The sequence below is a fragment of the Chrysochloris asiatica genome, unplaced genomic scaffold (assembly GCF_000296735.1).
Source record: "Chrysochloris asiatica unplaced genomic scaffold, ChrAsi1.0 scaffold00109, whole genome shotgun sequence".
Taxonomy (NCBI): Eukaryota; Metazoa; Chordata; class Mammalia; order Afrosoricida; family Chrysochloridae; genus Chrysochloris; species Chrysochloris asiatica.
The window spans coordinates 4,517,626-4,529,597 of NW_006408627.1; the positions used below are offsets into that span (position 1 = coordinate 4,517,626).

An 11,972-nucleotide genomic window follows, 5' to 3' on the forward strand; every position below is an offset into this window, starting at 1 on the left:
TACTTGTCTTCAGGAATTAATTAGAAAAAATATAATAGTGACTTTGTGTCTGAATATACCTGGATAGGGCTATTCTGTGCTTTAATAATTAATTTGGATCCTTATGAGTGTACTCTTGGCACTCCTCCCACACAAGTAAGAGAGAGGGCCTCTCTTTTCCTGAATGCATACTTTGAAATAAACGTTAGCAAAAATTTGGAGAAAGTGTTTGGGAGAGTAAAACCTCTTTTAACCCCTAACCACTCATCCCTTGCTGTCTGGGTAAGACACCCCACCCCCACCCCCCACCCCACCTTCCCCCTACCTGTTTTTACTGTGCCACAGTAGTGTCTCATCTGACAATTAATATAGTCCCTATGATAAACCTTTGTTGTTGCTATGTGTATTGTAGACAGCCTTAAACTAACACAAAACCTTAAAATCTTCTTTGCCATGTAATTGACTAGAGTGTGCCATTTACTCCTAAACATTGAAGGTGGACATAAGAAAGAAATTTGATCTTCCAAGCAGTGTTTATTTTCTTTTTTCCCTTAAACTTTTTCAGTCAAAGAAACTCTCAAGGGAATAGTTTGGCAGGAGGTAGAAATTTTCACATACGCCAAACAAATGTCTTCCATTGAGGTTTTTGAAATAGGCTCTTTAACTTCGACACGTGTCAGGCTAGTGCTTATTCAGCTAATCAAGAGGCCTGTACAGACAGGCAGCATCAGCACACCCAGGCACTGAAGCCCATTCTCACCAGCTCTATGTTCTGTTTCTTATTTTAGTTTGTTTTCAAAAATTGCTTCTTAGTATATAACCTTTAGAATGTTCCCACTTCTTAAAAAAGTTATCATCACCTAATTCACTTAAGAACCCAGGAAGACAAAACAAGCTCTCCAAGTTTTCTTTGGGCATACTGCTCTCAGCTTTGTGGCTTGCTTCTAGAAATTTGGCATGCGTATTGATAAACTTGTTTTAAATCTTCCGCCCCCTTTACTTCTGGGCAGATGAAGCTTAAGAGGAATTTGAATATAGCAGGGCACTTCATTCTTGCCTTTTCTCTTTGTTTGCTCCATAGGGAAATCCATCAGCTTGATAATGGAGAACAATGACTCTGGGGAGAGCCCCCAACAAGGCCAAGGGCGACAGAGTGGCATCAAGTGTGGGTGGCTGAGGAAGCAAGGAGGCTTTGTCAAGACTTGGCATACCCGTTGGTTCGTTCTCAAGGGTGATCAGCTCTATTATTTCAAAGACGAAGATGAGAGCAAGCCATTGGTAAGTAGAAGAAAACATAATGCACTGTAGACCAAAGGAATCCAAGAAGTAGACAGGTTCACTTAAAACTGATGGAGTTTGAGGCTGTCCCAATCTCCCTCACTGATTTGCAGTTTTTGCATTTTTTTCCATTGTTCACTTCGGTTCAGAATTTATAACTTTGCTAATTGAAGCTAAGCAGCAAATTATACTTGTGGTGCGGTGCTCTAAGGTAAGCACTGGACTGCTTAACTGCAAGGTAAGCAGCTCAAATCCACAAGCAGCTCCTTGGACATCATATACAGAGTTGCTACGACTATAAGACACAGCATCAATATTCATTCTCAGTTTTACTCTGCTTGAATAGACTGTCTCAGTCACTGAGGGGATGTTTACTCCATGAGAAAATATTAATAGACATCTATGAGAAGACACAGTCAAAACATCTTTTCATCTCTCAGGAATGTATTGAAAGCAAAAACGTCTAGGAATACTGCAAGTGCAGCATTTAGTACTTTCTGAGATATCTTTCTGGGTACTTTCTAAGGCTTCCCTCCACCTTAACAGGTGTGAAATATGGATATGGTGCTAAACTGTACAGCAATATACATTCAACAAGCATGCATGATCGCATAGGCCTTTAAGAATAGTTTCTGTGCTTCCTTAACAGTTTTTTGTGTACTTGTTTACTTACTATTTTCCCAGTCACTAATCTGTAGATTGCAATGAGGGGAAAAGTCTTTGTCTCTCCTTATACCTCTGAACAAGCATTCTCCTCTGTGATCATTGCTTAGTAACTGAAGAAAGGAGAATGTGAACTGAGGCATCCTTTCTGTGCTTTTCCTCCATTTATGTCTATGGGATTTTGATTAATCTCATAGTAGATGATTTTACATAAACTGAATGTTCTTGAGGCTATTTCCTCTGGTGTTCAATTCATGAACCACGTTAGGAATTGAACCAGTGTTTCTTTTAAATTCTTGAAGCATTTTAATTTCACCAGGTTCTTATTCCTCTAACAAACAGTAGCAGTATAGTAAATGTCACAAAACCCACTCATATTTTGAAATTGCTATTGATTTTGAACTTTTACTAGGACAAGACATCAGATTAAGAATTGACATGTGTTTTCTGATTACATGCTTAAAATAACCTTATGAGATAGATATTATCCTTATTTGTGCATGAAGAAACTAAGGGTAAGTATATTATGCAAATTTAAACAGATAGCAGAGCCACAATTTACCTTTAGGTAGGTCTGAGTTTCTCTGGTCTCAGCCAAAGACCTCACAAATAAGGAATAAAAGTATCTTATATTGGTGTCACTAAGGGCAGTGAATGGAGTCTTGGTGTGGCACTATAGGATGAATATTGGACTGCTAACCACATGGTCGGCACTTCAAACCCCCCATATGCTGCTTTGAAACTCTATACAGGGTTGCTATGAGTTGGAACTAACTCCAAGACACTTAACAACAACAACAACAACAACAACAACAAAGACAGTAAATGGTGTGTTTCTGTATTTGTTACCGGATTTAACGCAGCATACCAGTGGGGAATATGGGAGTTATCATTACAGATGGAACTATTGTGGCTTGTGTTGTTGTTGTTAGGTGCAATTGAGTCAACACTAACTCATAGAGATCCTATGTCGCCACTGTGCTAATCCATCTCGTTGGGGGTCTTTTTTTCTCTGACCCTCCACTTTACCAAACATGCTGTCCTTCTCCAGTGACTAGTCCCTCCTGATAATGTGTACAAAGTATGAGAAACAAAGTCTGGCCATCCTGGTAACCAATGAGCATCCTGACTGTACTTCTTCTAACACAGATTGGTTTGTTCTTTTGGCAGTCTTTTATATTTTTTAATATTCTCCTCCAACACCATAACTCAAATGCATCAATTCTTTGAAGGTCTTCCTTATTTATTGGCCAACTTTCATATATATATGAGGCTACGGAAAATACCATGACTTGGGTCAGGTACACCTTAGTCCTCAGACTGATATCTTTGCTCCTCAATACTTTAAAGAGATCTTGTGCAGCAGATTTGCCTGATTCAACATGTTCTTTGATTTCTTGACTTCAGCTTTCATGAGTGTTTATGGTTGATCCAAGCAAAACGAAGTCTTTGACAACTTCAATCTTTTCTCCATTTATATGGGTATTGTTTCTTGCTCCACTACTGAGGATTTTTTTGTTGTTTTTACATTGAGATGCAACCCATACTGAAGGCTGTGGTCTTTGATCTTCATTAGTAAGTATTTTAAGTCCTCTTCACTTTCAGCAAGCAAGGTTGTATCATCTGCATATCACAGTTGTTAATAAATCCAATTCCAAGGCCACATTTTTCTTCACATAATTCAGCTTCTGGCATTCTTTATTCAGCATACCGATTGAATAAGCATGGTAAAAGAATACAACCCTGGTGCACACCTTTCCTACTTTTAAACCATTCGGTGTTCCCTTGTTCTGTTCTAACAAATGCCACTTGGTCTACATACAGATTCCTCATGAGCACAATTAAGTGTTCCAGAACACTCAGTCTCCACAATGTTGTCCATAGCTTGTCATGATCCATAAAATATAAAGTTTTTGCATAGTCAATAAAGCACAGATAAACATATTTCTTGTATTATCTGTTTTCAGTCAATATCCATCTGACATCAGCAATGATATCCCTTATTCTATGTCTTCTTCTGATTCCAACTGAACCTCTGGAAGTTTTCTGTCAATGTGTGGTTGCAGCTAATTTTTACTACTTTTACAAAGATTTTTAACTTGCATGAGATATTAATGATGTTGTCCAATTATGTCTGACTTCTGTTGGGTCACCTCTTTTTGGGACAGGCACAAATATGGATCTCTTCGAGTAAATTGGCCAGGTAGTTGTCTTCCAGATTTCTGGGCATAGATGAGTAAGTGCCTCCATTGCTACATAAGTTTGTTTAAAGATTTCAATTTGCATTCCTTCAATTCCTGGTGCCGCCTTCTTTGCCAATGTCTTCAATGCACCTTGGACTTCTTTCAGTATCATTGTTTCCTGATCATATGCTACCTCTTGAAATGTTTGAACATCAACCATTTATTTTTGGTACCGTGACTCTAAGTATTCCTTCCATCTTCTTTTGATGATTTATGATTCATTCAGTTTTGCCCAGAGAATCCTTCAATATTTCAAGTTGATGCTTGGATTTTTTTATTTTTTTATTTTTTTCAGTTCCCTCAGCTTGAGAAATGCTGAGTATGTTTTTCCCTTTTGGTTTTCTAATTCCAGGTCTTTGTCTTAAACCGACCATGGAAACATTCTATTTATCTCTCTTACCTCCTTACCTCTTCAGGTGTAGAGTTGCAACTTGTTTTAGCAACTCTACACTTGAGAGCTCTGGTAGTGTAGTGGTTATGAGTTGGACTGCTAACTGCAAGGTCAGAAGTTTGAAACTACCAGCTGTTATGCAGGTGAAAGATGAGGCTTTCTGCTTTCATCTCTGAGTTGGAACTGACTCTATGGCACACCAGCACCACCATGCTGGAAAGCTAGTTTCAAAGTCTCTTCTGACATCCATTGTGGTCTTTTCCTTCTTTCTTAAATTCTTAAGGACCTGTTGCTTTCTTCCTGTATGATATTCTTGATGTCATCCCACAACTCTTCTGGTCTTCAGTCTTTAGTATCTAATGCATCAAATCTGTTCTTCAAATAATCTCTAAATTCAGGTGGGATATGTTCTAAATCTTATTTTGGCTCTTGTGGACTTGTTTAAATTTTCTTCAGCTTTAGCCTGACCTTGCATATGAGCAATGGATGATCTGTTCCACAGTGTGCTCCTGGCCTTGTGTTGGCTGATGACATGGAGCTTTTCCACTATCTCTTTCCACAGATGAAGTCAATTTGATTTCCATGTGTTTCATTTGGTGAGGTCCATGTGTATAGTCATCTTTTATGCTGTTTAAAAAAGGTAGTTGCAATGAAGAAGTCATTGGTTTCCAGCATTGTTTCTATCTCTAAGGCCATGTTATCAGACTATAGATCATTCTTCTATGTTTCCAATATTGCATTCTAATCTCCAGTAATCATCAGTACATCTTAATAGCATGTTTGATCAAGTTAAGACTTGTAAAGTTGGTAAAATTCATCCATTTCATCATCATTGGCTTTAGTGTTTGGTGGGTAAATTTGAAAAACAATGGTATTAACTGATCTTCCTTGTAGGTGTATGGATATCATCCTGTCACAGACAGCTTTGTACTTCAAGGCATGTCTTGATATGTTCTTTTTGATGATAAATGTAATGCCATTCCTCTTCAATTTGTCATTCCTGGCATTGTAAACCATGTGATTGTCAGATTCAAAATGGCCAATATCAGTCCATTTCAGGTCACTAATGCCTAGGATATTAATGTTTATGTGTTTCATTTCATTTTTGACAATTTCTCATTTTCCTAGAGTCGTACTTTGTACGTTCCAGGTTTCTATTATTAGTGGGTGTTTTCAGCTCTTTCTCTTCATTTTGAGTTGTACCCCATCAGCAAATGAAGATCCTGAAGGCTTTATTGCATTCATAGCATCATGGTCATCTTTTCTTTGAGGAGCCAAGTCTTCCCCAGTTGTATTTTGAATTCTTTCCAACCCGAGGCACTCATTTTCTGGCACTATATCTGACAATATTCTGGTGCTTTTCATCATGTTCAATATTAAGTATTCTGTAGCTGAGCATGTTCCATTGCTATTCATAAGCTTTTCAGTGACTAGATATTTAGAAGTAGTCTGTCTCTCCTTATTCCTAGTTTGTCTTTATCTAGAAGCTCAACTGGAACCTCATCACCTTGGGTGACCCATTTAAAATACCAGAGGTATGGCTTCCAGAATCAGAGCTACATGCCACAAGCCACCACAGTAAACACACTGACAGAAGAGTGGTGGAGTGTGGCTTAGAGATGTAAAATGACACGTTCAATGTGTATAGATAAGGGACAAAGCAATGGAATTTTTCTCTCTTATCTTACATCTAGGGTTCTTTTTCTTTGTCCTTTGTTTAATACTCAGATTAAGTTTTATCTAGAACAAAAAATCTTTTGTTGTTGTTTTGTTTTTATCAAACTCAGAGAAAGGGATCAGATTAACGTGAAAGATAGAACTGAAGCAGGTGTTTAAAATGTTAAAGTGAGAGTTTTGTAATGGAGGGATGCACTAATCAGGAAAGATTTAATTTTTTTCTTCCAGGAACTTTTATTCTGATTTGTTAGCCAACATGCAAACAAATTAAGCATTAAATTGTTGTTAAGTGCTGTAGAGTCAATTCTGACTCATAGTGACCCTGTATAGAGTTTTCAGGTAGCTACTGGTGTGTTTGAATTGCTGACCTTTTGGTTCAAAGTGACCTTAAGAGCCAGTGCTATATCCCACAGTTCCTCACCAGGACTCCAAATATAGAAAATGAGAGGGGAGTTAGCAGAGTTCAGAAATCAAGTCAGTGAAGAATTAAAAGCAAATAAAAATGTTTTGTCTATTTGGTGAGCTCAAGCTGCACACTGTCTTTGTCTGTTAGAAAGGAAAAATGGCAGCCATTTTCTAATCATAAAGGTAGGATACAATGACCTAAGGACAAATTCATAATTTCTCAAATTTGAGAATTTGCAGATAATATAGAAAAGGCAAATGAACCCATCTGAGAAACTTTTCCCTAAACTATTCAAAGCAGAAATTATAATACAGCATTGGTTTGCTATTCTATGTTATTTATTTATGAGAAGATCCACAGTTGTACATTATACTATACAGGTATTAGTGTTTGATCAAATATTGATAATATAAATAAAAATAGGTGTAAAGTAAAGGCCAATGAAAATGTGCCTCAGTATGAAAGTTGATTTGATTTACAGTATCCATAAAATTTTAATTTATAAATACTGTTTTGATATTAATAAGTTATAATTAGACATATAAACAAAAACTAACAAAATTGAGTTGTAGTGACAAGAAGGTTTTAATTCTTTTACATACAAATTCTTACATTTTCTTACCCAGAAATGTCCTTAATTGTTCTTTCTACATATTATTTGTTAAATTTTCTATTAATAAAGCAGTAAAAAATTGGGGAAATAAATTTGAAGTTTCTTGTTTACTGTTTTGAATCACCATTCATGATAATGTTAGTATAGGGGATACTAACATTGTGCTTTTGAATTTTACACTTTTTGAATGATGTTGATGCATATACGTAAAATATCAGATTATAAACTGGAATCCGTATGGCAGAGAGCAATTAGCTTATTTTAAAGACTCATCCTGTATTCTAGACAAATAGACTAATTCCTTACTTTTGCATAGATTCATAAAAGTGAGGTTGTATTCCTGGCACATTGTAAGTGCTGAAAACCTATTTTTGATGAGTGAGTGGGTGTCAATAAAAGTAATCTATTGCCACACATTAATATATCCATGATCTCAGTGTCTCATAGGCCAACATTTTAAATATGTTTCCTATTTGTAGGTAGTTTTTTTTTTACTTTATTTTTTTATTGTTAAATTCATACTTCTATGCATTTTAGTAAAACTTTCACTGAGTTTCTTCTCAACTCAATAAAGAATTATGTTTCATCATTATCCTTGTTATGGAAAATTTCTCAGCTATTGGGGAACATTTACAAACAAAATATAATTGACACAGGTACCATGTAAGAACTGAATGTTCTGAAAACATGGATATAATTAGTATCAAAGATTGAGTAATAACTATGTCTAGAGGGGTTGGAAAGGCTGTACACAGCAATGTTGTTACTAAGTGCAGCCGAGTTGGTTCTGACTCATATCGACCCTGTATAGGGTTTCTGAGGAGCAAGTAGTGGGTTTGAATGGCCAATCTTCTGGTTTACAGTCCAGTGCTAATCCTGCAGCACCACACCAAGAGTCCACACAAAGCAATTGTTATTGCTGTTAAGTGCCACCAAGCAATAGGTGATCCTTAAGTAAAGTTTTGAAAACCAATGAAAGTTTTCTAGGTAGATAAATTAGAGAACAGATTTCAGAACTGAGATATGGCATAGAAGTTGTAAAATAGTATTTATTGTTGTTGTTGTTGTTGTTGGTTACCTTTGAGTCAGTACTGACTCAGAGTGACCCTGTGCACAACACAATGAAACACTGCCCGGTCCTGGGCCAACCTCACAATTCTTGTCATGTTTGAACCCATTGGTGCTGCCACTGGGCCAATCCATCTCACTGGGAATCTTCCCTTTTACTCTGACCCTCCACCTTACTAAACATGATATCCTTCTCCAGCGACTGGTCCCTCCTGACAATATGTCCGAAGTATGAGAGAAGAAGTTTGGCCATCCTGGCCTCCAAGGAGCACTCTGGCTGCATTTCTTTCAACACAGATCTGTTGGTTCTTTTGGCAGCCCATGGCATTTTCAATATTCTCCTCCATCACCATAACTCAAAAGCATCAATTCTTCTATGGTCTTCCTTATTCAAGTTTTCACATGAATATGAGGTTACTGAAAATACCATGGCTTGGGTCAGGCATACCTTAGTCATCAAGCTGCCATCTTTGTACTTCAACACTTTAAATACGTCTTGTGCAGCAGATTTGCCTAATGCAATACGTTGTCTGATTTCTCAACTGCTGCTTCCATAAGTGTTGATAGTTGACCCAAGAAGAATGAAGTCCTTGACAACTTCAATCTTTTCTCCATTGATAAGAATGTTGTTTATTGGTCTCTGGTCTTCATCAGTAAGGCTGTGGTCTTTGACCTTCATCAATAAATGTTTTAAGACCTCTTCACTTTCAGCAAGCAAAATAGTATCATGTGCATATCACAAGTTGTTAATGAGTCTTCCTCCAATCCTGATGCCACATTTTTCTTCATAAAACCTAGCTTCTCAGATTATTTGCTCAGCATACAGGTTGAATAAGTATGGTGAAAGAATATAACCCTATCACACACCTTTCTTAATTTAGAATGACTTAAGGACAAATTTATTGTCCTTATGTTCCGTTTGAACAATTGCCTCTTGGCCTATGTACAGGTTACTCATAAGCACAATTAAATGTTCAGGAATACTCATACTTCACAATGTTGTCCATAGCTTGTCATGATCCACACAATCAAAAGACTTTGTGTAGTCAATAAAGCACAAGTAAACATTTTTCTGATATTCTCTGCTTTCGGCCAAGATCCATCGGATATCAGTAATGATATTCCTCATTCCACATCCTCTTCTGAATCTGGCTTGAACCTTTGGAAGTTCTCTGTCAATATATGCTTGCAGCCATTTCTTTATTACCTTTAGTGAAACTTTACTCACATGGGGTATCAAAGATATTGTCCAATGATTTCCGCATTCCATTGGGTCACTTCTCTTTGGAATGGGCACAAATATGGATCTTTTCCAATTAGTCGGCCAGTTAGTTGTCTTCCAAATTTCTTGGCATACATGAATGAGTGCCTCCAATGCTGCCTCACTTTCTTGAAAGATTTAAATTTTTATTCCATCAATTCCTGGTGCCTGTTCTTTGCCAGTTCCTTCAATGCACCTTGGACTTCCTCCTTCAGAATCATTGGCACTTGATCATATGCTCACTCTTGAAATGGATGAACATTAACCATTTCCTTTTGGTACAGTGACTCTGTGCAATACTTCCATCTTTTTTTGATGCTGTCTGCATCATTCAATAATTTGCCCAGCGAATCCTTCAATAACAAAAATCAAGGCTTGAGTTTTTTCTTCAGTTCCCCCAGCTTGAGAAATGCTGAGCATGTTCTTCCCTTTTGGTTTTCTGACTCCAGATCTTTGCACATTTCATTGTAATGTTTGACTTTGTCTTCTAGAGCTGACCTTTGATATTTTCTGTTCAGCTCTTGTACCTTCTCATTTCTTCCATTTGCTTTAGCATCTCTACACTGGAGAGCAAGTTTCAATGTCTCTTCTGACATCCATTTTGACCCTTTCCTTCTTTCTTGTCTTCTTAATGACTTTTTGCTTTCTTTATGTATGATGTTCTTGATGTCATCCCACAACTCTTCTGGTCTTCAGTCTTTAGTGTTTAATGCATCAAATTTGTTCTTCAGATGATCGCTAAACTCAGGTCTATAGATCTAAGGTCATATTTTGGCTCTCATGAACTTGTTTTCATTTCCTTCAGCTTCAGTTTGAATTTGCATATAAGTAATTGATGGTATGTTCCACAGTCTGCCCCTGGCCTTGTTTTCACTGATGATAGGAGTTTTCCCATCATCTCTTTCCACAGATGCAGTAAATTTGACTTCTGTGTATTCCATCTAGTGATGTCCATGTGTGTACTTATCTTTTATGCTGTCTAAAGAAGGTATTTGAAATGAACAAATCATTGGTTTTGCAGAATTCTATCATGTGATCCCCAGCATCATTTCTATCACCAAGGCCATATTTTCCAACCACTGATCCTTCCTCTTTATTCCCAACCTTTGCATTGCAATCACCAGTAATGACTCCACACCTGTTATACTCTCTTAAATATCTGTCAGATTGCCATATCTGGTGGCTTACGTGTTGTTGTGATGCTGGGAGCTATGTCATCAGGGTTATAAATATCAGCAGGGGTCACCCAGCTTAAACCGAATTCAGTGAAGTTTCCAGACTAAGACTAAGAAGAAAGGCCTATTATCTACTAAAACGTACCCAATGAAAACTTTATGGATACCAATCAGTCTGAGGTCATAAAATATCCAACAAAAAAACAGAAAAAATTCCTTAAAAGCAAGAATGGTAAAACCTCACCTTACATACTTTGGACCCATTATCAGAAAAGACTAATCTGTAGAAAATAGTCATTTTCAGTAATATATGTTGTTGTTGTTAAGTGGCCTCATGTTGCTTCTGACTCAAAGCAAGCCTTTATAGAGTTTCTGATGAGCAGCTGGGGAGTTTGAGCTGCCGACTATGCAGTTCAAATCGACCTTGCAGTCCAGTGTTTATCCTACAGCACCACACAGGACTGTACTGGACGTTGTTGTTAGGTGCCACTGAGGCACTTCCAACTCCAAGAAGCAGCTGGAGAGTTTGAACTGTCAGCCTTATGGTTTGCAGTCCAGTGTTGATCCTACCATGCCACAAACCCTCCCTGAAATGAACTCACACCACAGCCATGACAACGAGCTGAAACATATATCATCAGAGATCATGAAGATGGCTCAGGACCAGGAAGCATTTTGTTCTCTTATATATAAGGTTGTCCTGCATCAGATCAGACTCAAAGGCAACAACAACAACAGTGATTGCATACCCTCTATGTAGAATTTGTTGTGCATTGATTTTTAGAGGCCAGTTGGGGACTCCTGATAAAAATGACTAAAATCCAAACAGGCACCAACTTAATTAATGTAGTCCAGACTTTCCACAACATATATTGATCCAATTGTGTGGGGACCATTTTTTTCCAGACATGATGAAGATAGCACTATATTAGATCACAATAGATTTTCTTAACTTAGAGAACAAAGTGATTTTGAGTAGATTATAACCTGAGGGTGACCTTTAAATGTGATTGCGTATTCAAGAGTAAACTCTAATTTTAAATATTTAATAAAATTCAAATGAATGAAATTTAGAAACCTCTAAGGCAAAAGTGGCCCTTTGTTAAAATACATGTTCCAGAAGCTGAAACCTTGATTATGTGTTTAAAATAAATGTGGATGCCTTAAGAATTTAGATTTCACCTCAAATAATACTGACTTCCTATGTAACATCAGAGA

The 11,972-nt window shown here is 37.2% G+C and overlaps 1 protein-coding gene across 1 annotated transcript in view; it reads left to right on the top strand.

Moving 5' to 3' along the window:
* Positions 1-1,066: 1,066 nt before the first annotated feature.
* Positions 1,067-11,972, top strand: part of ARHGAP24 (Rho GTPase activating protein 24) — a 625,449-nt gene continuing 614,543 nt past the window's right edge. Inside the window, exon 1 of the mRNA XM_006867733.1 lies at positions 1,067-1,257. Coding sequence (XP_006867795.1) covers positions 1,081-1,257 — 177 coding nt within the window. The 5' untranslated portion in view covers positions 1,067-1,080. The remainder of the gene's footprint in view (positions 1,258-11,972) is intronic.